The sequence below is a fragment of the Triturus cristatus genome, chromosome 7 (assembly GCF_964204655.1).
Source record: "Triturus cristatus chromosome 7, aTriCri1.1, whole genome shotgun sequence".
NCBI classification, from domain to species: Eukaryota; Metazoa; Chordata; class Amphibia; order Caudata; family Salamandridae; genus Triturus; species Triturus cristatus.
In genome coordinates this window covers 168,640,759-168,667,134 of record NC_140590.1, presented here as the reverse complement: position 1 = coordinate 168,667,134, position 26,376 = coordinate 168,640,759, and the positions used below count along the sequence as shown (strand labels likewise).

At 46.9% G+C, this 26,376-nt stretch overlaps 1 protein-coding gene across 1 annotated transcript in view; it reads right to left on the bottom strand.

Annotated features, from left to right (window-relative positions):
- LOC146809136 (IgGFc-binding protein-like) overlaps positions 1-26,376 on the bottom strand; it is a 453,503-nt gene that overhangs the window by 374,512 nt on the left and 52,615 nt on the right. The window contains exon 3 of the mRNA XM_085615950.1: positions 18,475-19,704. Within this exon, the coding sequence (XP_085472076.1) occupies positions 18,475-19,704 (1,230 nt within the window). The remainder of the gene's footprint in view (positions 1-18,474; positions 19,705-26,376) is intronic.

Sequence of the window (26,376 nt, the reverse complement as noted above, 5' to 3'; positions counted from 1 at the left end):
CGTGCTGGGGCTGGTGTTTCTGGGCTTAGGGCAGTGCAGTGGTGTTCGGGCAGTGTAGGGGGTCGTGCTGGGGCTGGTGTTTTAGGGTTTAGGACAGAGCAGTGGTTTTCGGGCAGTGTAGGGGGTCGTGCTGGGGCTGGTGTTTTAGGGTTTAGGGCAGAGCAGTGGTGTTCGGGCAGTGTAGGATGACGTTCGGGGGTGGTGTTTCAGGGCTTAGGGTAGTGCAGTGGTATTCGGGCAGTGTAGGGGGTTGTGCAGGGGTGGTGTTTCAGGGTTTAGGGTAGTGCAGTGGTGTTCGGGCAGTGTAGGGGGTTGTGCGGGGGTGGTGTTTCAGGGTTTAGGGCAGTGCAGTGGTGTCCGGGCAGTATAGGGGGTCGTGCAGGGGGGTGGTGTTTCAGGGTTTAGGGCAGTGCAGTGGTGTGCGGGCAGTGTAGGGGGTCGTGCAGAGGGTGGTGTTTCAGGGTTTAGGGTAGTGCAGTGGTGTTCGGGCAGTGTAGGGGGCGTGCAGGGGGTGATGTTTCAGAGTTTAGGGCAGTGCAGTGGTGTTCGGGCAGTGTAGGGGGTCCTGCAAGGGGTGGTGTTTCAGGGTTTATGGTAGTGCAGTGGTGTTCGGGCAGTGTAGGGGGCTTGCAGAGGGTGGTGTTTAAGGGTTTAGGGCAGCGCAGTGGTGTTCGGGCAGTGTAGGGGGTCGTGCAGGGGGTGGTGTTTCAGGGTTTAGGGCAGCACAGTGGTGTTCGGGCAGTGTAGGGGGTCATGCTGGGGGTGGTGTTTCAGGGTTTAGGGCAGAGCATTGGTGTTCGGGCAGTGTAGGTGGTCGTGCTGGGGGTGGTGTTTCAGGGTGGCAGCGCAGTGGTGTTCGGGCAGTGTAGGGGGTGGTGTTTCAGAGTTTAGGGCAGAGCAGTGGTGTTCGGGCAGTGTAGGGGGTCGTGCTGGGGCTGGTGTTTCAGGATTTATGGCAGAGCAGTGGTGTTCGGGTAGTGTGGGGGGTCGTGTTGGGGGTCGAGTTTCAGGGTTTAGGGCAGTGCAGTGGTGTTCAGGCAGTGTAGGGGTCGTGCTGGGGCTGGTGTTTTAGGGCTTAGAGCAGTGCAGTGGTGTTCGGGCAGTGTAGGGGGTCATGCTGGGGCTGGTGTTTTAGGACTTAGGGCAGAGCAGTGGTGTTCTGGCAGTGTAGGGGGTCGTGCTGGGGGTAGTGTTTGAGGGTTTAGGGCAGAGCAGTGGTGTTCGAGCAGTGTAGGGGGACGTGCTGGGGGTGGTGTTTCAGGGTTTAGGGCAGTGCAGTGGTTTCGGGCAGTGTAGGGGATCTTGCTGGGGCTAGTGTTTCAGGGTTTAGGGCAGTGCAGTGGTGTTCGGGCAGTATAGGGGAATGTGCTGGGGATGGTGTTTCAGGTTTTAGGGCAGAGCAGTGGTGTTCGGGCAGAGTAGGGGGTCGTGCTGGGAGTGGTGTTTCAGGGTTTAAGGCAGAGCAGTGGTGTTCGGGCAGTGTAGGCGGTCGTGCTGGGGCTGGTTTTTCAGGGTTTAGGGCAGTGCAATGGTGTTTGGGCAGTGTGGGGGGTCATGCTGGGGCTGGTGTATCAGGGTTTAGGGCAGTGCAGTGGTGTTCGAGTAGTGTAGGGGGTCATGCTGGGGCTAGTGTTTTAGGATTTAGGGCAGAGCAGTGGTGTTCTGGCAGTGTAGGGGGATGTGCTGGGGGTGGTGTTTCAGGGTTTAGGGCAGTGCAGTGGTTTCGGGCAGTGTAGGGGATCTTGCTGGGGCTAGTGTTTCAGGGTTTAGGGCAGTGCAGTGGTGTTCGGGCAGTATAGGGGGACGTGCTGGGGATGGTGTTTCAGGGTTTAGGGTAGTGCAGTGGTGTTCGGGCAGAGTAGGGGGCGTGCAGGGGGTGGTGTTTCAGAGTTTAGGGCAGTGCAGTGGTGTTCGGGCAATTTAGGGGGTCATGCAGGAGGTGGTGTTTCAGGGTTTAGGGCAGTGCAGTGGTGTTCGGGCAGATTAGGGGGTCGTGCTGGGAGTGGTGTTCCAGGGTTTAGGGCAGTGGTGTTCGAGCAGTGTAGGGGGTCTTGCTGGGGGTGGTGTTTCAGGGTTTAGGGCAGTGGTGTTCGGGCAGTGTAGGGGGTTTTACTGGGGCTGGTGTTTCAGGGTTTAGGGCAGTGCAGGTGTGTTCGGGCATTGTAGGGGGTCATGTTGGGGCTGGTGTTTCAGGGTTTAGGACAGTGCAGTGGTGTTCGGGAAGTGTAGGCCGTCGTGCTGGGGCTGGTTTTTCAAGGTTTAGGGCAGTGCAGTGGTGTTCGGGCAGTGTAGGGGTCGTGCTGGGGCTGGTGTTTCAGGGTTTAGGGCAGTGCAGTGGTGTTCGGGCAGTGTAGAGGGTCGTGCTGGGGCTGGTGTTTCAGGGTTTAGGGCAGTGCAGTGGTCAGGCAGTGTAGGGGGTCGTGCTGGGGCTGTTGTTGCAGGGGTTTGGACAGAGCAGTGATGTTCAGGCAGTGTAGGGGGTCGTGCTGGGGGTCATGTTTCAGGGTTTAGGGCAGTGCAGTGGTGTTTGAGTAGTGTAGGGGGTCTTGCTGGGGGTGGTGTTTCAGGGTTTAGGGCAGTGGTGTTCGAGCAGTGTAGGGGGTCTTGCTGGGGGTGGTGTTTCAGGGTTTAGGGCAGTGGTGTTCGGGCAGTGTAGGGGGTTTTGCCGGGGCTGGTGTTTCAGGGTTTAGGGCAGTGCAGGTGTGTTTGGGCAGTGTAGGGGGTCATGCTGGGGCTGGTGTTTCAGGGTTTAGGGCAGCGCAGTGGTGTTCGGGCAGTGTAGGTGGTCGTGCTGGGGGTGGTGTTTCAGGGTTTAGGGCAGAGCAGTGGTGTTCGGGTGTAGGGGTCATGCTGGGGCTGGTGTTTCAGGATTTAGGGCAGAGCAGTGCTGTTAGGGTAGTGTGGGGGGTCGTGTTGGGGGAAAGTTTCAGGGTTTAGGGCAGTGCAGTGGTGTTCAGGCAGTGTAGGGGGTTGTGCTGGGGCTCGTGGTTCAGAGCTTAGGGCAGTGCAGTGGTGTCTGGGCAGTATAGGGGGTCGTGCAGGGGGGTGGTGTTTCAGGGTTTAGGGCAGTGCAGTGCAGTGGTGTGCGGGCAGTGTAGGGGGTCGTGCGGAGGGTGGTGTTTCAGGGTTTAGGGTAGTGCAGTGGTGTTCGGGCAGTGTAGGGGGCGTGCAGGGGGTGGTGTTTCAGAGTTTAGGGCAGTGCAGTGGTGTTCGGGCAGTGTAGGGGGTCCTGCAAGGGGTGGTGTTTCAGGGTTTATGGTAGTGCAGTGGTGTTCGGGCAGTGTAGGGGGCGTGCAGGGGGTGGTGTTTCAGGGTTTAGGGCAGCGCAGTGGTGTTCGGGCAGTGTAGGGGGTCGTGCAGGGGGTGGTGTTTCAGAGTTTAGGGCAGCACAGTGGTGTTCGGGCAGTGTAGGGGGTCATGCTGGGGGTGGTGTTTCAGGGTTTAGGGCAGAGCATTGGTGTTCGGGCAGTGTAGGGGGTCGTGCTGGGGTGGTGTTTCAGGGTGGCAGCGCAGTGGTGTTCGGGCAGTGTAGGGGGTGGTGCTAGGGGTGGTGTTTCAGAGTTTAGGGCAGAGCAGTGGTGTTCGGGCAGTGTAGGGGGTCGTGCTGGGGCTGGTGTTTCAGGATTTATGGCAGAGCAGTGGTGTTCGGGTAGTGTGGGGGGTCGTGTTGGGGGTCGAGTTTCAGGGTTTAGGGCAGTGCAGTGGTGTTCAGGCAGTGTAGGGGGTCGTGCTGGGGCTGGTGTTTTAGGGCTTAGAGCAGTGCAGTTGTGTTCGGGCAGTGTAGGGGGTCATGCTGGGGCTGGTGTTTTAGGATTTAGGGCAGGGCAGTGGTGTTCTGGTAGTGTAGGGGGTCGTGCTGGGGGTAGTGTTTGAGGGTTTAGGGCAGAGCAGTGGTGTTCGAGCAGTGTAGGGGGACGTGCTGGGGTGGTGTTTCAGGGTTTAGGGCACTGCAGTGGTTTCGGGCAGTGTAGGGGATCTTGCTGGGGCTAGTGTTTCAGGGTTTAGGGCAGTGCAGTGGTGTTCGGGCAGTATAGGGGAATGTGCTGGGGATGGTGTTTCAGGTTTTAGGGCAGAGCAGTGGTGTTCGGGCAGAGTAGGGGGTCGTGCTGGGAGTGGTGTTTCAGGGTTTAGGGCAGAGCAGTGGTGTTCGGGCAGTGTAGGCGGTCGTGCTGGGGCTGGGTTTTCAGGGTTTAGGGCAGTGCAATGGTGTTCGGGCAGTGTGGGGGGTCATGCTGGGACTGGTGTATCAGGGTTTAGGGCAGTGCAGTGGTGTTCGGGCAGTGTAGGGGGCGTGCTGGGGCTGTTGTTGCAGGGTTTTGGGCAGAGCAGTGATGTTCAGGCAGTGTAGGGGGTCATGCTGGGGTGGTGTTTCAGGGTTTAGGGCAGTGCAGTGGTGTTCGAGTAGTGTAGGGGGTCATGATGGGGCTAGTGTTTTAGGATTTAGGGCAGAGCAGTGGTGTTCTGGCAGTGTAGGGGGATGTGCTGGGGGTGGTGTTTCAGGGTTTAGGGCAGTGCAATGGTTTCGGGCAGTGTAGGGGATCTTGCTGGGGCTAGTGTTTCAGGGTTTAGGGCAGTGCAGTGGTTTTCGGGCAGTATAGGGGGACGTGCTGGGGATGGTGTTTCAGGGTTTAGGGCAGAGCAGTGGGGTTCGGGCAGTGTACGGGGTCGTGCTGGGGGTGGTGTTTCAGGGTTTAGGGCAGTGCAGTGGTGTTCGGGCAATTTAGGGGGTCATGCAGGAGGTGGTGTTTCAGGGTTTAGGGCAGTGCAGTGGTGTTCGGGCAGATTAAGGGGTCGTGCTGGGAGTGGTGTTCCAGGGTTTAGGGCAGTGGTGTTCGAGCAGTGTAGGGGGTCTTGCTGGGGGTGGTGTTTCAGGGTTTAGGGCAGTGGTGTTCGGGCAGTGTAGGGGGTTTTGCTGGGGCTGGTGTTTCAGGGTTTAGGGCAGTGCAGGTGTGTTCGGGCATTGTAGGGGGTCATGTTGGTGCTAGTGTTTCAGGGTTTAGGACAGTGCAGTGGTGTTCGGGAAGTGTAGGCCGTCGTGCTGGGGCTGGTGTTTCAGGGTTTAGGGCAGTGCAGTGATGTTCGGGCAGTGTAGGGGTCGTGCTGGGGCTGGTGTTTCAGGGTTTAGGGCAGTGCAGTGGTGTTTGGGCAGTGTAGGGGGTCGTGCTGGGGCTGGTGTTTCAGGGTTTAGGGCAGTACAGTGGTGTTCGGGCAGTGTAGGGGGTCGTGCTGGGGCTGTTGTTGCAGGGTTTTGGACAGCGCAGTGATGTTCAGGCAGTGTAGGGGGTCGTGCTGGGGGTGGTGTTTCAGGGTTTAGGGCAGTGCAGTGGTGTTTGAGTAGTGTAGGGGGTCTTGCTGGGGGTGGTGTTTCAGGGTTTAGGGCAGTGGTGTTCGGGCAGTGTAAGGGGTCTTGCTGGATGTGATGTTTCAGGGGTTAGGGCAGTGCAGTAGTGTTTGGGCAGTGTAGGGGGAATTGCTGGGGTAGTGTTTCAGGGTTTAGGGCAGTGCAGTGGTGTTCAGGCAGTGTAGGGGGTCATGCTGGGGGTGGTGTTTCAGGGTTTAGGGCAGTGCAGTGGTGTTCGGCAGTGTAGGGGGTCGTGCTGGGGTGGTGTTTCAGGGTTTTGGGAAGTGCAGTGGTGTTCAGGCAGTGTAGGGGGTCGTGCTGGGGGTAGTGTTTCAGGGTTTAGGGCAGAGCAGTGGTGTTCGGGCAGTGTAGGGAGTCGTGCTGGGGTAGTGTTTCAGGGTTTAAGGCAGTGCAGTGGTGTTCGTGCAGTGTAGGGGCTCGTGCTGGGGTAGTGTTTTAGTGTTTAGGGCAGTGCAGTTGTGTTTGTGTAGTGGGCAGCGCATGCGCTGCATCGCTAGGTGAGACCTAAAAAGCATTGCACCAAGATGGCTGCCAACACTTCCTGGATTGAAGTGTTGGCAGACAATTAGAGCCAAGCTCCTGCTTGTGTAGTTAGGTCCTGCCCAGATATGTAAAGATTTTTTTCCTTTAATATCTCAAAAATTACTGAACGGATTAACACCATTTAAAAAAAACGGCGCTTTATGAACCAAGCACTACCTTTTTGCCAAATTTGGTGTAATGCCGTTCAGCAGTTTCAGCTGTAACCGTGTCTAAAGTTTCCTATGGGAAATTGAGTTTTTGACCTCTATTTTTTTAATTTCTCAGGAACTACTGAACGGATTTCAACCATTTAAAAAAAGGTCTCTTTCTAAACCAAGGGCTACCCTTTTGCCAAATTTGGTGTAATTCCGTTGTGCAGTTCGGCCTGTAGTCGTGTCTAAAGTTGCCTATGGGAAATAACATGGAGAAAACGAGTTTTGGGACCCCCCTTTTTTCTCGGCCCCCGCTTGGCGAATCACCCCAAAACTTTCAGGATAGGAGCTGACCGGAGGACCAACGTTTTGAAAATTTCGTGAAGATTCGTCAACCGGCGCCAAGGTTATTGGGAAAAGAAAAAATGCTTTTTGAATAGAAACAAGGTCCTAACTATAACAACTTGCTGGCGACCGACAGTAGGTAATATATATATATAATATATATATATATATATATATAGGGATAGAGGCTGTCAATCAGGGCACGGGTTACCGGAAGCCACGAAAATACCACAACGAACTCCAGTAGTCACAGAGAAAGGCACGGACACCTTGGAAAGTTGCAGAAGATATCTATTAATGACTGCACACGCAACGCGTTTCAGCTTTCGCCTTGATCTTGCTCGAAGCTAATCAGTATCGCATCTGCATTTAACCAGTGCTATACAACATAGAAAAGGAACTAATAGTGACACCAAATGTGAACAAAATAATATGTAAAAAGGGTGGCCATCTTAACACTGTAAATTTTCATGTTGGAATACATACAATACAATAGTATGAATCTAACAATCTGATCTATGGTGCTAATTTTAGTTCTGAAGCCTGCTTGAAAGGGCGAAAGGGCGAAAGGGCGAAAGGGCGAAAGTATTTGGTTTTCTTCCATCCATTCTGTTAATTTGTTCAGCATTTGGCGACTAAAAACTTTTTGAGCATTGTCTAACAGGCTAATTGGCCTGTAATTAGCTGGGTTGTTAGCATCACCCTTTTTAACAATAGTTATAATCTCTGTCCCCCTCCATGAATCAGGGATCGCTCCCCCGGCCGAGATGGCATTCGATAAAAGGTTAAAATAAGTTGACCAGATAAGTGGCTCTGACTTAAAAAGGTCACCTGGAATTTTATCAGGCCCCGGTGCTTTAGCTAGTTTAAGAGACTGTATTGCACTATTTGTCTCTTCAAGACTGAACTTGACAGGGCAGCTATACAGCTCTTGCACTATGGGAGATAAAGTAGCACCCTCTACTATATTAGTCACACTATCAATGTCATCGGGCTGACTTAGCGAGTAAAGTGATGAAAAATGGGCCACCCAATTTTCGGGAGATACATTAAAATTCGGGTACTTAGCTCTTTCAAGGTGATTTTGTGCTACTCATTTCCAGAATGATCTACTGTCCTTGATTTTACTAGCTATGAGTAGGTCCTGCCAGAACTTGTCTTCCCAATCTCTTCTAGCCTGTCTAAGTTGGGATTTGTAGATTCCTCTGGCGATGCGAATTTCACCTCTATCACCCTCAGCAATAGCAGACTTTAGTGAACTCTTAGCTACTTTACAAGCGGAGTCAAACCAGACATGATACCTAGAATGTACCGTATTTGTAATAGTCACCTCATAAAATCTTTTGGAGACCATCAAACAGCTGAGTGTGGACTGATAAGATAGGTATTCTTGCTGGCTCTAGTCCCTCATATTGGTCAAAAGAGGTAACAAACTGTTTGTAAAGTTTTGAGTAGACCTCTGAATGTGCCATAACTTTAGGACATCTAACGGCTCGACGATTATTGGTTACTAGTGCTACAGGGACATTTGTGTTCATGACAGCACACCCATGTACCAGAGGCTCTCCAGCAAGTGTTACCTCGAGAGAGTTATGATCACTATCAGACTTAACATTAATTTTCATATCGGCTAATAGGTGCCACATTCTCACATCAATTAATACATAATCAATTATACTGGCACACATACCTCTCTTAAATGTTGGTGCACACAGAGGGTCAGAGATAGTACGACCATTGAGGGCTCTAAGACCTCTGCCAATAACCAGTGAGACTATTTTGAATGCACATGTTGTAAGGTTTTCCCTTGGGGGCGCGAACAATTTAGGAATTCCCCACTGCTCCTCTTCCTCCACAGTGATCTCAGTTAAAAGAGAGCAGGGTTCAAAGGGGGTGTTAAAATCTCCCGCCACTATAATTCTTGTATCCGGGGATAAGTTATCCAGTATAGTGTCTAATAGTGCTAGAGTCGTAGACGAATCATTAGACCGAGTTGACCTGACATAAATATTAAATATTGCCAAAGAAAGACCAGAGGGTAGGGTAACTAAAGTTCCCATTAAATCTAAGCAGTCTATTTCTATAGCGGTAGAGGTGCTGAATCAACCATTCTTAATCAAAGTTAAGAGCCCTCCACTAACTCTACCAAAGTGAAGTGCTGGTTTAGCATCTACATTTAGGGATGTGTATCCAGCTATATAAACTCTCTCTATAGCCCATGTCTCCTGTAGTAGATACACATCATAACTCGCAATATAACTCAGCCAATCCTGGTCACATAATTTCAGGCTAATACCTGCAACATTCCAGGACAACAAATTTAGGCTCAGAAAATTATTAGAGCCATCGACTATGTTAGTAATAATACTAGGATCTGTCATACCTTGTGGTCTAATATACTCATCAAAGGGCCGTAATATATTACAATCATCATTCTCATGCATCCCAAGAGTACTATGGGCCTTGTCTTGCAAAGCAACCTTAATATTGAAAGCCCCCAAAGAGGACGTTTGATCAACAGCATGGGTTAAGCCATAGTCAGTCTTTATAACCCCCGTTACCCCAGGGCTCTTACTGCCCAAACTGTTGTTTAAGCACACAGGTCTATTATACAGTCAGTCCAGTGCGTTCATGGGAGACAGTAGGGAAGAAGTGCCAGTATTAGGAACAGCAGCTGCATTAACATAGCCCTCATTCTGTTGACCCATCTCAGCCCTCTGCAGTGGGGAGTTTGCTTTTAATTGTATTCCAGTTTGTTTTTTCCCAACATAGTCACAAGTACGTAGTTCAAAATTGATTAAATTTTCAACTAAATGATTAGTACATAGGACAATGTGGATATGATCATGCTGCAAGAATGGAGTTGGGCGTCTTTTTGCAAATACAATGTCAGATCTTATCATAGATAGACAATTCCGCGTGTGTCTTAACCAATAGATCACCTTATTGATCAATGCCTTCGTATCCTCCCTGTCACCTGCATTCAATTTTGGAACCCGTACCATGTAAATGGACCTATTAGATTTACCCTTGTCCCTAGGTATTTGGTGATCAGACTTCAGTGAGAAAACTCCTCATAGGAGGACAAAAAGCAGAGCCGGTTGACATAGTATGAGTGGAGGGGACCACAGAAGAAGCAGAATGAAGCGGTTGTTTTCTGATAGAAGATTCACGCACTAAAAACTGGTTGGTAACCCACTTGGGTAATAATGCAGGGGGATTCGTAAATACAAATTTGGGGCTCATGGCCGGAGGGAATAATTCCTTTTGCTGAATCTGTTTTACAGACGTCAAGTAAGTGGTATTATTAAAAGGACTTGGACCAGTAGGAACCTCTATGCAACGTTCCTCCTTGTCTCTTCCAAGAACGGGGTCAGTAACCAACCCTGCATCCCTGTCTACCCCAGAAGAAGAAGAAATCACCCTGCTAAATGGTTTCCCAGAATTCATACAACTGCAGCAGCAACTACACATAAGCTTAGATTTGAGAGTCAATACATTTACTGATAGTAGCCCAAGTTAAGTACAAAGCTCGTTCATTTGACTATACAGCAGTTCATTATCCACCAGGGAGCTCTTCATAACTGCGTTTGCCCCTTGAGGTCCTGGCAGAGAAGTAGTGAAGGATGTAACCTGTGTTATAGCTTCCGAAGGTTCAACTCCTACAGGTACATCCATAGGTTCAATAGGACCAAACCGTTGAAGCAGTGGACATTCTGGATTACTGTGATAGTTGGATATAAAGGGCATGGGGTCTTAGTCAAGTAATCAGCAGAGATTGTATCAGCAGATTTGGACGGTGCAAGAGCCTGATCTAAAACAAGGGCAGGCTCAATAATTTGGCTTCCAGATTGTGAGGCTCGTAGCAAACAAGAACTCTCAGACAAGGTTGAGGCTGAGTTATTAGCCCTGGGGACACTTGGTGGTTAAAACATAGCCAGAACTTTCGCCGTTTTGATTTTACCTTTAGTATTACCTTTAGTATTACCTGATGTGAGCAGCTGCTCAACTTCGCCAATTAATGTGTCAATGTCCGCCAGAGTGGTTCGATCATGAGCTGTGGCCCCTAGTCTGACCCCATGCTTGATTGCACCTGATTTCTTTGATTTCTTAATGTTATGATCGTGGTTAACAATGTCCCCTGCCTTACGTTTCCCTATTCTTTGGCCGAAACAAGAAGAAAAAAAAACCAATCCTCTCACACGACTCTGGCTGTTTACGGAAATGTTGCGGCGGCTCCTGATGCAATCGTTATTGAATTGTTGCTTCTACCGCGTTCAGGAAAATAATAATGGTGGCTCTGGGTCTGGCCTTGTTTTTGAAGCAACGCTTGCCGCTCCGGAGAGAATACTCTTAACGCCTGCTGCGCAGGGAAATGCTCGCGCTGAGGAAGGCTCCTGGCTCGCGGCTCCAGCCGCGCTGAGGAAGGCTTGCGGCTCCAGCCATGCTAAGGAAGGCTCCTGACTCATGGCACCCAGCTCGCGACTCCAGCCGCGCTGAGAAGGGCTGAGAAGGCTGCGGCACCAGCCACGCTGCGGAAGGATCGCGGCTCGTAGGTTCAGCCACGCTGCGGTAGGCTTGCGGGTTCAGCCAGTACATTCCCAGTAGACATTGCGGCAGGTCATATAAATACATGAAAATAATAATGCATACTCCTATGATGCAACCCTAACTAGATGTACCTAAGTGTACCTAGCATGTATGTAGATGTAGAGCTAAGAATCCCCCGAGGGAGAAGCCAACCCCATTACTTGGTGTGAGAGAATGAAGGACATGGAGAATCATGATTTCTTACTACGGACATTGATCAATCCTCATGTAAGTGTGTTGCTAGCTCTTCATCTAAATTATGGTGTATGTTGTTGTTAGTAATGGCCCTAAGAAAGACATTGCTAGACATTTCCAGGACTACCATCAATCCAACAGCTCTCTTCTTTGCTTCTATGCCATTGAGCAGATCAATATGGGGCATAGAGGAGGCAACAGGGAATTGGCATTACGGAAAAAGGAATCCAAATGGATACTTGAGTTAGAAACTAAGTTCCCTGGAGGCCATAATTTAGATGAAGAGCTATCAACACACTTACATGAGGATTTATCAATGTCCATAGTAAGAAATCATGATTCTCCATGTTACTGTTTTTTGTTTTCTACTCCTCAATAGAACAGTGATTTTAACTGTATGTATTAATCACTAGATATTTTCTTCTTAAATAAGAGGTGTAGTCACGAACAAATGGTTCATAGTTCTCTTGTCTTGTCCATTTCACAGGAGGAAAGGAAAGGACCCACCACACAGGATGGACACTTCACGGGTTCCCTACCCTTTTCTTCCCTGGGCTCGGGTTTGCACTGAGATCAAGATAAGAGACATTTTACTTGTTTTACTCACTTTGAATTTATCAATTACGATTTAGACATTTAAGTTGTTTATTTAAATGTAATGTTCGGAATGGATTATCTAGACTGGAGCAATAACAGCCACTTGGCGAAAGAAATTGCAGATGGCCAATGTTTGTGTTTGGTTTCTTATGCTAGGTCATTGTGGCCCAATTGCAGCTATGATAAAAAATAATTGCTTGACACTGCCATAACGATTCAGCCACTTGGCAAATGTATTTACATAACTGAATTTGGTGTTTCAAAAATCATGGTCTGCATAAAATCATGGTCTGCACTGGTATGACGATCCAGTCACTGGACGAATGTATAGAATTCAAAATTTGCAAACATACGTTACAAGAATTTTCAATTCTATTAAGGACAAGGAGGCGAGGATTATGCTTTCTCATTTCTTTATTAGAAATGCTCAGCCGCCAATAAAAACACAGTAGATAACGAGAAAACTACAGTACCCATAAACACCAGGGTATCACGTGACCAACCATAGAGACCATAGTATAAAAGGTCATGTAGAAAGTATCACATCCTCTTTTTTTGTTGAGGAAAACAGTTCAATTAAAACAGGAAGTCCAAGAACAACGTGGAACATCAGGAATAGAAAAGACCATCAGCAGCAACAGAAGTCCACTTTGAAGAACGCAGGACTCGACGGCAGTTGGACCTTGGAAACAGAAGAGCATCGAAAGCAGGATAAACCAGATGGAACAGCAACACCGTTACTTCGGGTCAGAACCTAAAAAGAAACAGACTGCCGTAATACACATCCAATATATATAATATAAAATCACAATAGGGGGGATTAGAGAAATAATGAATTATACAAAACATAATGCATATGCAAAAGGCAACAGTAGAAATGCATAATATGTGCAGAAAAGAATAATAACAGGTGGGATAATCCTCGCCTCCTTGTCCTTAAAAGAATTGAAAATTCTTGTCACGTATGTTTGCAAATTTTGAATTCTATGTCAGGACAGGAGGCTCCGATTATGCTTGTTCAAAGCTTATCCACCACCACTGAAGCAATATGATCAATTGGCTTGTAATAAAAGGTTTTAAACACAGAATCAGAAGACCAATCTGCGGCCTTCATGATGTCAAGCAAAGTAACACCCATCGAGAATGCCTTAGAAGCCATAGCCCCGAATGCCGAATGAGCACCAAAGATGGAAACATCAATGCCGGCTTCAGACATGAGCCATCTAACCCAGCGAGCCAATGTAGCTGGAGTAACAGGGCGAAGAGCTTCTGCAAAGCAATCAACAGTTGACCCTGCATATCTGAACGTAAAGGAGCAGTACATACCTCATAATCCTTGACGCATTGGACAAGGCAAAGATTGGGATGATTAGGAAAAGACGGATAGGTAATCGAAGAAGTATTTGTTTTGGTACGTTTGGCAAGACAAAAAGTGACACCCTCAGGTGTAAAACTGCGATCTGCCAAGTCCAAAGCACGAACATCAGACACCCGTTTGCAAGAAACCAGGCATTACAACATGGTCAGTTTGGCTGATAGTTGTTTACGGGAAAGCAAAGAATTAGAAGGCCAGGCTTCCAAGAACCTCAAAACAATGGATACATCCCATAAAGACACGTACTTAGGACATGGGGGTGTCGCCAGACGGATACCCTTAAGCAATTTAGTAATCAAAGGATGTTCACCCGCGGGTTTACCATCAATAGGAACGTGGCCTGCCGAAATGGCGGAACGGAAATTATTAACAGTCCAATAAGCCAAACCGGAGGAAGCGGGATCAGTTTCCCGTTGAACACACCAAGCACACCATCGTTTCCAGGAGCCTGAGTAGCGTTTATGAGTGTTGGGTGCCCAAGATCTACTGATAAACTTGAAAGCATCTCGTGAAAGGCCTGGGACCGTCCAACGGTCCCCGAAAGTCGCCATGCCAGAAGACGGAGAGAGCCTGACTGGATCAGGGGATGCGGATTGCCGAGAGGGTCCAGCAAGAGATTCCACTTCTGGGGAAGAAAGAGCGGCACTGCACAACACATTTCCAGGAGAACTGGGATCTAAGCTTGAGCCCTCCACAGAGGAGCAATCAGAATCAGTTCCGACTGATAACGCTTTGGGCAAGCCAGGACTCTGGGAATCATCATGAACGGGGAAAGGCGTAGCACAGAAGGGGAGGCCAGATCTGTAGAAATGCGTCCGTGGCCAGGGCTTCCGGATCCGGCCTCCAGCTGAAGAACCGGGGAAGCTGAGTGTTGAGGCGAGAAGCAAACAGGTCGATGTGACACTGGCCCCAAATCCGACAAAGAGAACGGAATATGCGAGGGTGAAGCCTCCAGTCGCTGAAGTCCCGAAGGTGACGCGAATTCCAGTCCGCAATCTGATTGTTGCGACCGGGAAGGTATTCGGCAATAACAGTGATTTTCTTTTGTAGACAAAAATGCCAAAAGTCTTTGGCGATCTCCGCTAATATCTTGGATTTCGTGCCGCCCAACTTGTTGACATAACGAACTGCGGACACATTGTCCATGCGGAAAAGAATGCAACAGATGGATCGAAGGGGAGTGAAACAACGGATCGCAAAGGACCCCGCCAGGAGTTCCAGGCAATTTATGTGGAGAGTCAACTCGTGAGGAGACCACCGACCTCCCGTCGAAATTGGACTGCACTGGGCTCCCCAGCCCCACAGGCTGGCGTCGGACTCTATCACCATCTCCGGAGAAGAGCCGAATAGGACTCGCCCATTCCAGGCTTCCATGTGGTCTAACCACCATTGCATCTCCCACCTCGCTTCCTCTGAGAGAGGAATTTGATCGGAATAGCGAAGGCCGTTCTGGAGATGACGGATCTTCAACCGCTGAAGCGCCCTATAATGCAGAGGGCCCGGGAAAATCGCCTGAATCGAAGACGCCAAAAGACCGACGACACGTGCTATAGATCTCAACGATACAATCTGTTTGGAGATAATCGAAGCCAACTCCCTCTTGATGTAACGAATCTTTTGATTGGGTAAGAGAAGCTGACAGGTCCGTGAATTGATCTGGAAACCTAGAAAGTCTATCACTTGAGATGGGATGAAAACAGATTTCTGAGGATTCACCAGAAATCCCAGAGATTGTAACAGGTCGATCGACCATTCCAGATGTGAAATCAATTTGCGTGGACAATCTGCCATGATCAGAATGTCGTCTAAGTATACCATCATGCGGACACCCCGAGCACGCAAGCATTCCACGACGGGCTTCAGAAGCTTCGTGAAGCACCACGGAGCTGATTCGAGGCCGAACGGGAGAACCTTGTATTCGAACCAGTTCCCCTGCCACTGGAACTGAAGAAACCGATGATGGGGGCTGAAGATTGGAATCGACAAATAAGCATCTTTGAGATCTAGGCGAACCATCCAATCCCCTTCCCGGAGAAGATCTCGCAACAGATGGATCCCTTCCATTTTGAAATGGCGGAAAACTACCCCTCCGTTGAACTCCTTTAGATTGAGAACCAAAGTCTGAAGGATTGCCCCTTTTGCGAGAAGAGAATCTATTTCTGCTGAAATGAACTCCTGATCCTGAAGGGAGAAAAACAACGGGGTTGGGGGAAGGATTTGAGGCTGGGGCTGGTAAAACTCTATCTTGTAACCCTGAACCGTTTCCAGCACCCAAGCATCGTTGGAGATTAGATGCCAATTGTGGAGAAAAAATTGGATCCTGCCCCCCAAAACCACCACCTCCGAATCGACCTCTCCTAAACTGTCCTCTCCCTTTGCAAGAGGGATAGAAGTTGGAACGGGTGGTGAATCCGGAGTCCTGACCACCCCCTCTGTGGGAATGGAATCCTCTCTGGGAATTCTGATGAGAGCCACGGCCGAACGAGCGCCTCCTATGTCGTCCGGCCTTTGCAAAAACCGGCCGAAATGCTCGCCGCAGTGAGGCTTGAGCCTTATCAAGACCACTGAAAGTGGCCACAAAGTGCGTAAGCTCCTTCAGGAACGGCTGACCAAATAACTGTCCTTGAGCCAAGGGGCCTGACTCGGAAGATGAGAGCTTCGCCAGCTTCGGATCGAGTTTAAGAAGAATGGAATGGCGTCGTTCACAAGAAGTTGCGCAGTTGGCATTGCCCAACTGGCAAATAGCCCTCTGGGACCATTCAATGAGCTCATCAGGATCAACAAGGGCTGAAGACTCCTTAGCGAGAACACCAAGATCCAGGATTTTAGTAAGCGGGCCCAATAAGTTCAACACTTTGTCTTGGCAGGAACGCCAGGAACTGTCAAGACCTTTCTTGGGGTCTTTGGCGTATTTTTTGAGATCAGTGACCATGGTAGGATCCACTTCTGGGGTGTCGGCCAAATGATCAGCCAAATCAGGGCTTGGACACTCGGATCTCAGGCGGGCCCTGACATCCTTGTCAAAAGGTTGGCGAATATGAGCTTGTACATATTCTGCCACTGCAGGAGATGGTAATCAAGAAGAAGAGTTTGGATGAACAATATCCGAGGGTTCAAAAGTAAGTATAGGGGGATGTGAGGGAGCGTCCACGAAGTGGTCCTCACAAGCCTTTTTTCGTGGAGGAGGGTCAAGTTCAGAGGAAGTGGAAGAATGAGTGTCATCTGCATCCGTATCAGGGAAGGCGGAAAACGAAGCCCCAGCCGTCGCCTTAGGAGTGGACTTGTCTGACAGACTCTTAGCCAACTTTTGAAAATCATATTTGTGTGGATTTACAGGAGATTTAGAGGATGCACGAACAGCCGGCAACCAGCCCTGTTGTTGAGCATAGAGAGACAAATGACGTTTTAAGGGGTTAATGGCCCGCACACGCGCCTTATTAACCGACTGTTGTACTCCCTGATCCAAAGCCTCAACCAAATCGTGCTCCAGAGAGCCAGAGGCATCATCGTCATAGTAATAGTTATCCTCATAACAATAATCCTCCATAATGACACAGAGTGTAGCAAGGAGTAATGCCCACAGAGATGACAAATATCAATAATGGCCAAAGGCACAATGCAGGGGGAGTGAAAAACCCCACAGCAAGCCAAAAGTGCAGGTAGAAACCTGAACACAGTGCTAAAAATAAAACGTGGAGGGAGGGCTTGCTGTCACTGAAAAAACTGGCACTCTAGGCAAAGCCTATGATGAATTATACAGCTCAAAAGAATTTATGCAGCAAATGGGCGTATTTGGGGCAAAAATACTCAGGCTGTGGGCAATGATCGCTAAAAGCGACCTTCCTGTGACGAAAATTTGTCCGTTTTTGAGTCAATATGGCTGCCGTGCATGCACGGTAACGGCCGCCTGGTATTAAATAAACACGGAGTGGTCGCAGGCAAAGGGCGAGCCTCCAAGCCCCTGTCTCCCTCTCCACAAGAATAAAGACAGACGCGGGCGCGAAGCGCCAGGCTCAGGGAGGTGGAAAAACCTCACGCTTCCCACAAACAAAGAAAGCGGCGAGCGGAAGAGCCGAGCAATATGTTAATGGGAACCATGGAAACCGAAGACAACAACCGTGCGTCAACTCGCGTATATGAAGCGCCGCAGGGCATTCAACAGGCATAAACTGCAATATCAAACAAATGCAACATATCAACTGAACAAATAAAGAAAGATTCACTTAACTGGCTGCGGAGCAGCAAAGAAAGAGGATGTGATACTTTCTACATGACCGTTTATACTATGGTCTCTATGGTTGGTCATGTGATACCCTGGTGTTTATGGGTACTGTAGTTTTCTCGTTATCTACTGTGTTTTATTGGCTGCTGAGCATTTCTAATAAAGAAATGAGAAAGCATAATCGGATCCTCCTGTCCTGACATAGAATTTCGTTATGCTAAGGTTTATTTCAATCTTTCAATGCCTTTTAAGCATGCCCTTCGGCCAATGGACGACAGTATACATTTAAAGATGGCCAACAATATCCGGTTTGCACTGTTAATCAGGTGTCATGCGATGTTCATGCAATGCAGATTATTCATGTGTATTATCATTTCTGCTGAAAAATGTTTTGATGTCCAAAACTCACTAGCGCCAAAACCAATGTTATTAATTTAACTGCACTTGCTAAAGCACTATATTACAATCAAACCATCACAAAATGTCCGCTGCTAACTGTTAGCAGTGTGACATGCAGTCCGTCATCCATGTTCTTTGTTGATATGTGCACGTTTGTTTCATCGGCTCAGCGTGTGATCAGGCATTAATTTGCCGAAACGTGTAGCGACTGAGGAATAAAGGTGAAAATTTGCACAAGCAAAAGACTTTCGAGTGTGCGCTTTATTCTCAACAATTTTCAGAATACAAGGTCCGGTTGTGGTTCCACCGGCACTAAGCATCACCTGACGATGGGCTCGATCTCAGAAGGAACCCTTTCTTAATTGTGACATACATACATACATGTATATATATATATTTAATAAGATTGGGAATTACTGGAGGACACATATTATGATACTGATTTTTGAAGGGTCGAAGGATGAATTCCCTGAAGGGATCTGGATTCAGTTATTGTTGCATTACTTTATACAAAATTATTAAAGGCGAGCAATATGAGTCTGTGGCGAGGCAGATCCTCATTATTATTGACTGGTGACAAGGAAAATGAAGGAGTGAAATCACCTGATGAAGAGCAGTCATGGGGAATAAGACAACAGAAAGTGCATTCTCCACATTTTGGACTTACTCCCTTCATTTGTTAGTATATAGTCAGGAAGAAGAGACACAGACTTACCTTCAATGCAGGATGCTTGACTGCCGTATGCCTCAAGTGTAGCAACTCCAACACTCATCAGTCCAAAAGGTTCCGAAGGGTGCTCCACCAGATGTGATGTTAGAGTGTCGCCAAACTCATATTCTGCATAGGAGTATCCCGTGTCTGCGAAAGGCACCCATTTCAAATTACGGATTGGGATTTTGTCAAAAGTGAGGGCAGCAGTGCTCGACGTCTTGATGATTATCATGGCATAGTTAATGAATCCTCTCTGCCCATAGATTCGATACGATTTGCAGTAGTTGGTCACGCTTGGGATATTCATTAGAAAGGTGTCGTAGGTCAGCCTCCTGCTGGTCATGCTCCCAGTGCTAAAGAACATTACTTCTATGCCTTTGTTGGATTTTATTTTCAATGGGCTGTTTTTGTTGTCAATTTTTAGTACCTGTCCAGCTTGTAAGTTTGCTGTGTTCTTGGCCAAGCCCTGCTGATAGTCTACTTGAGTTGCTGTGTGAGCCACAATGTAGATTAGGTCGCCTTTTGACTGGAGTGACAGTGGTTGAACCATGAAATTGGTGCCCCAGCTGTCCACGGGTAGGAGTTGCTCATTGACATGGTCACACTTGGTGTACTTCCAGGAACAGCTGTGCCCTGTGATTACCGCCACAGGTTCCGTGGAGATGATCCGGGTGCCCGATAAATCATCTTTGCTTTGCAACTGGACAGCTTCCAATTTTTTAAGCTTGGTTGTAAGTGTTGTGCCAGGTTTGTAGGTCCTGCCTTCAAACATAACCGCGCCTTCAAGATGGATGTTCACCGAGGTTGGATTCATTGATAAAATCATAAATTCCTTGACAGAATCCGAGGGTCCTAGCTCAGGGGTGACTATGATGTAGTCTTTGCCTAGGCTTGTGTATGGATGAACAATGGAGGTGTCAGAAGTTCTCAGCTTCTGGCTGAAGGCGACAACATTAACATCTTTGCTACTCTCAATCTTCACCACCATGTTGGACCTTTTAGTACCAATGATCTCAAGATTTCTTGGAAGTTCTACAGCCACAGTCATGTCTTTCTGAAGGTTTAAACGTCTGGTGAGCTGTCTACCAACTGAGATGGACACAGCTGTGTTAGGCTCGGAGGAGGTGATGCGTAGTTGATTGTGCATTAGTGGCAGGGATGGCTGGTAATTCTGCATCAAAGCACTTACAAAGAGCTGCCCTTTGGAATTGGCTGTAGCAGATGCAAACTGAGCTGAAAGAGAAAGAACACATCACAGAAATATTTAATTAACTTCAGCCATTGTTATCAATATCTTCAAACATTACAAAGTTACATACCTCAAAGTTTTCATACACACATAAATAAGATCCAAAAGGGACGCTTTGAAAAGTGTTTATACCATTGTTATAACATTTCTTCGTAAACAACATACCTTAATGCAAGGTGATCTGTGCGCAGTGACAAGACAAATTAAAGCGCTTGTGCAATCAGAACATACGCAAAAAAATTAAATACAGCCTGTACTACTAGTTCACTGGTAAGGAATCAATAAATGTTCTGATCTCCTGATGCTAAATGTAGTAGAAAGTTCAGTAGCCAGGCTAAAACGAATTGATTACATTGAAATGTGAAAACGTATTTTTTGCAGGCATGTGTTCGCAGATTGCACAAGAAAAGAGGTACCTGGAGAGTCTGCTTAATTTGAGCAGGTGGTTTCTGGCGCGCCGTACCAGCACTTTATGGTCAACACTGGCTCGTATGACAGCCTACCACATGGTGGTGCTGTTTGTTTAATTTTGTGAGCAGCACTAGAATAGTTGTTTAAAAATTAAATATACATTAACATCACAAATACCTGGAAGCGTGGTTTGATACCAACGAGAATGCCTGCCTGCTAACACAGCTCTGAGGTGGTTTGGGAGGCCAAATACCACCTTTTGGATAACAATGTCCTGCACGCTCCAAAACTGGAGATGATACATGAATGTCCCCTGACCTTGGGAATGGCCTCAAAGTTTCATGGTAAGCAGTGAATATCGCATTTTTTGAACATTTTGGCTAGCATGTTTTCCTGACAGGAATCGTTCCCCCCACTTTGTTTGCACCAATATTTGGATTCTTCAGTTTGCAGTACTACTGGAAATACTACAGAAAGCTGACACCTGCAATTATCATAAATGGGATTATTTTGGTGGCACTCTTTATTTGTGTACTATTCCATTGCCTAAAATGGGTGCCAGCACTAGAAAAGTACCTCCTCAAAGCTGGAAACAAAGCCTAACAAAATGCACTTGATTGAGGTAAGAAACACAACAGTTTTTTCTGTATTGTCTCACAATATAGGATGAATAACAAGCTTTTATGCTGCAATATTTTTAGTTTATATTTTTAATCTGCTTAAGATAAAAGGAGAAGTTTGTGTTTTATGAGGAGATGCCTAATACTGCTAAGGCGTTACATTGGTTACTCATTCAACTATGAAAAGTTATACATTGCGGGGAGCATTGCCCTTTCATCTTGCGATTTTTGTGACGCTACTTAGTTGGCTTTCATACCACAAAACTGAATTCACCAATAAAGGCATTCATTTTCTATAATATGCACCATTGATGATCATTTGTAACCTCTTGTGTTTACATACCTAATTCATCTCTTCACTGCGCAATGAGATATCTGGCACTTACAAGTTTTGTTAGGGGAATTTGAAATTTGGTACTATAACTACCTTTTTACGCTGCCTTACATACCACAGTTTCTCTTTGAATGCAATACCTAACTCATAATAACTTGCTAAATGCAATCATTTTCTTGTACAAATATTCCCATATCAAATAAGGAGTTATTGCTACCTGCCATTGGAGTTCATGGAGAGTCAAGGTCTCTCAGGTACAATTCTACTTCCTCAATACCACAAACTAAGACCTCCATTTTGTTGGACTCTAGCCCATTTTCTAAAGTACAGGAAGATATGGGAGACTCCGAACATGGCAGCCTATCTATTTTCTCAGGAGCAACAGTGTTAAATATTCCACTTCCAGCTACCAAACATATAGCTAAATTGATTGGTTCTTCGGCACTATCATCAAAAAAAAGGTTAAAAAAAGACCCTGCTTAACCTGCTGAATCTCCTCCAACTATATCTATGGAACTACTGCTAGAGGAAATACGAGCCCTCAAACCATATGTGGAAGAAGCGAACAGGCGAATTAAAAATCTTGAAGAAAAAATGCTCCAATATTGATGACAAAGTTGCACTAACGGAACAAAAGTGGAGTCAATTCAGTTTATTAAACAACAACTTCCCCTTTACAACTGCAAATCTCTCACCCTCCACACCTTCAGGAAGAACCTCAAGACCTGGCTCTTCGATTGAACCGGAGCTGCCCTCCCCCCCCCATCCCAGCGCCTTGAGACCCTCATGGGTGAGTAGCGCGCTTTATAAATCCCTGATTGATTGACCTGAAAAAAAAGTTGAAGATCTTGAAAACCGTAATATGCATAATAATCTTCGTATTTATGGCCTAGCAGGGGGTTCAGAATGATCCAACCCTATCTGCTTTTTATAGTCATTTCTCCAGAAAGCTCTTGGTCTTCCTGAAATGCCAGTATTGAATATTCAACAAGCACATAGACTAGGTCATAGTCCACATACTGCATCTTCCTCTCAAAAAATAAAAGGTATCATCCTCTATTTTTGGGAAAATACTGATTTATTGAAAGTCTTACAAGCATTTATACTACAAGGTGAAATATCATGGCAAAGGGTATGCACTATTCTTTTCTCAAGACTATGCCAAAACTACAGCAGATAAAAAGGATACAAAATAAAAATAAACTTTTTTAAATATGCGACCAGCGCTTCAGAACCTCAATGCCATATTCAGAATCTTCCATCCTTGTCTTTTAAAATGACCTATGTGGATCCTTTTCTTCTACCGTGATTTTTGGGTAACTTCAGAGAAGAGGAAATGTAAGTTGCAAGACTATCTACTACTTGATCATCCTTTATAAATATTAAGCAAAGATCTGTTATTACACCTAACAAATGATTTATGTATTCATAGCACGTTCTGAATAAAAACTGTTTTCCTTTTCTTTTTATTTGTTAGGTATTGTTTTCATATCTGATAATCATTTCACTAGTCCATTTGGAGGGTCTGCCCTCCTTCCTGACCTGTCCTGGAGTTCGAGTTAGTAGTGTCATATTCCCATTGTGGCTTAACCACCCACGAGTTATGTTTGTGGTCTTGGAATGTCATTTTGTTTATGTTCTATATAGATTCTATCACTTTCTCTCTCTTCTTTTCCTTCTTTTTTCACTCCCTTTCCTCTGTCATGTCCTTTTGAATATTTCTACTGACCTACTATTTACTTACCATCATTCATCTTTTTCTGATAGTGTTTTTCATGTTATATTGTACTTTCAATTTATTATCATAAATGTTATTTGTATTTAATAGCTATTAATCTTTGTTAAACAACTTTGCGTGTTATCTCTTGGTACGTTAAAGTTTTGGGTTCACCTATTATATGGCAAAGAGGGCTAACCCATTTATCCAAACTTATAGCTGACATAGTATTCTTGTTAGAAACTCATGTAAGTTTGTTGAAGATGATTGGTGTGCTCTAGTTCAAAATTTCTACAGTTGTGTGGAACGTCATCTTGGGGTGGTGCTTGGCAGGGGGTTATCTTGTTACTGCTCCTAATAGTTAGTCCAGTAGTGAGTTTGTTATAGACTCTGCCTAAATGTAGTGAAGCATCTTGTTCCACCTGTCTCCACTGTGTGGTTCAGTTTCTGATTCCTTATACTTCCTTGGCAGCTGTGCGGGTTTCCTGCTTTTATGGCCTGAATTAACTTTGCCTTTTCCTGGATTAGTGATTCTATTTCCTCTGGCTTTTGTTTTTGTTGCTATTTTGTGTGAGTTGCTTCCTTAGAGTCTGTCCGTTCAATCAGTTTACAGTATTGGGCTCTTCCAACTGAGCATGATTCTATCATCAACTATAACTTCTCTGTTACAGTTGTCAGCTAGTGTTTGGGGAATAATGGGGTGCAGCCATCTGTTGCTGGTAGATTGCTGCCAGTTTCCAGGCATCTTTTGTACTCTTCAGGTTGTTCACCATGTCCACCGCTGACTAAGTCCGTATGATTTCGCTTAATTGCTCCGATGATGGTGCTTTTGACCTGTTATATCATCCAACCCTTCTCCTTAAGATACAGGTTTGATATTTGATGCACGAGGTGAGGAATTTGCCTGTTGAACTATTCATCTGAAGACATAGTTACTTACCTAGAATAAGGCGTTTTCTGGTGGATATTTTATTTACCTGGAGTTTCCCGCCACCTTTCTCTTCTGAGGAGGTTTATAGTGCTGAAAACAAAGAACAGAGGGCCTGATTGATATCTTGGCAGAGAAAACTCTGTTGCAGCGATGGTGTAGTTCCCTCCCCATCAAGAATATGATCCGGGGGCGTGGTCTGGCCACGCAGGAAGATGGCCGCCTGACGAGTGAGCTCCGCCGCAGGATGGGCTCTTAACAGAAATATTTTACTCCTTACCGGCTTTGGAGTCCTCTTCACGTGCCCTGTGCTTGCCGGAAGGTGGGGGGCACGATTTGAGCGTGTTCCAGGGATGTGACAGCGCAGCCTTCCTGGTGTTACTCGTCTTGACGAGACTGTGTGGCGCTGCTTACCTGACGCAGCCCGCCTGACGTGCTTCCTTCGGCTGCCTCATCCTCCCCCTGAAGCCGCGCCTCTGCTACTCATGGAGTGCGCCTGCCCCCTCACGAGGCCGCGCCTTTGTTGCTGGTGAGGAGCACCCGCTTCCTTATGTGGTCGGGCTCCTGTGGATGTCGAGCGCCCGCCTCCTCATGAGGCCGCGCCTTCGCTGCTGCTGTCAGGCACCTTCCTCATGAAGTCCCGCCCTTGCTGTTACTGCTGAATACCTGCCTCCTCATGTAGCCGCGCCTCCTTCAATTTTGCCTGCTTTATTTTTCTCAGCAATATTGCCTCACAGGAGTCATGGTTCTTGTTGTGCTGCTGGTCTGCTGCTGGTAGGATTAACTCCTTTTATAACTTTACTGTGGCGCTTTTTGTCATTTACCTCAGCCAGTCATTTTGCGCCACACTCTCTGCAAAGTTAATGTTTTTCCTGCAAGAACAAGTCACGAATGTCATTCAAAACTGAACTTTTCAATTTTAAAAAAAAAATTTCATCCTCTTATGAGTGGCCTCGTAGTTTCACCCCTTCGACTGGTGCTGCCTGGAAATGACTCTTTTAATGCAACTTGGGTGACGCATATAATAGCATGTCTTAATTTAATGTCACTATAGTGCTTTAGTCAACTTTTTCAGTCAGGTTGTGTACTCTTTGCTTTGATGTGGCTCATGATTTCCCTGTTCATTCTGCAAATACAACTGTGGTTCATATGCTGTTTCACTCTATTTATGCGCCTTTGAGCATGGCGACAGTTACACTATCTTCATCAATGCTTTAACCCTTTGCTTGTGGTTTTGGAGATAACTAAGCAGGGTTTTCCCCTTCATGTGATGTACTTTTACATTTTAGTGTCTGGAATTGTTGTATTTTCGTGTTTATATACAAGAACTGTCTACCAGCAAGACGCCTTCACGCATTTTCAAAGTTTCTGTCAAATATTTTCCTCAAATGCCTGCCCCTAGGCAAGGAAATAAGTCTTCTAAGCCACTTCTCTTTGCCGAAGCTCTTAAGCAGACCATTAATATGCCAACGAAAGGTACTGCCTCCTCTCCTCCCGCTTTACCCTCGGCCTCGACCTCTAATGGGGGGCAGACATCGGCGGCAACTCTGCAACGTATTTTACACGAAATATCTGAGGTTACTCGCCGATTAGATGACATGAAACTCACAATTACATCATTAGCTGAGGAGACTAAATCAATTAAAGCAGAATTCACCAGCTTTCGTGCGACGATTGAATCTCTTGACTCCAGAGTTCAGACGGTGGAGAACCGCTTGGACTCCCTTCCCAACCAAGACCGAGACCTCCTATTCTTCCGTAGCAAACTATTGATTTGGAAGACAGAAGCAGGAGGGATAATGTTCGTTTCTTTGGTTTTCCAGAGCGTATTGAAGGGCAGAGTTCCAGTGCATTTCTGTGTCGTATACTTCCTCAGATGACTGGTATTTCTTTTACCCCACCTCTGGAGATACAGAGGGCTCATAGAATTGGTCCTCCTCGTGGTGATCCTGCCGCGCGCCCACGGCCGATCATTGCTTGTTTTCTCCGACATGACCAAACTAGACAACTACTGTCTGCTGCTCGACTTCAAGGTTCCTTCTCTTTTGAAGGCCATCGCATTCATATGGCAGCTGATTTCTCCAAGGAAACCAATGAACGGCGGAAGGCCTTTCTCTCCATGCGACCTCAATTACGTCAATTAGATATCAAATATGGCCTATTTGAACCTGCACGTTTTCGTGTTACCAAAGATGGAGTCTCTAAGGACTTTTTTGATCCAGAGCACCTTCAGCAATTCTTGGACTGCCTTCAACCTCAAGATATGGAGGTTCTCGCTGCATCCTCACAGACAATTCCGTCCCAATCACTCCTTAAATCTTCTACTTCAATGTCAGAACGTAACAGGCGTCCTCCTAATAGCCCTAGACCTCGGGGCAGGGACCTCGAACGACTTCATCGCTCACAAGAAGATAGGAAGTCTGCAATACAATCGGTTTCGGCAGCCACATTCCCACAAGACTTACAAAGAGACAAGTCCCGCTCTCCTCTTAAAACCCTTGCGGATGCGGACTGAATAATACTTCCTCCTGTGGAAAAAGTTACTTCCTGACCTATTGGCAGCTTATGGTGGACTTCTGGTCCTTGCAAGCCTTGTTTCTATTGTTAAACCATTATTATATTTTTGGCATTTTTCGCTGTTCTTAT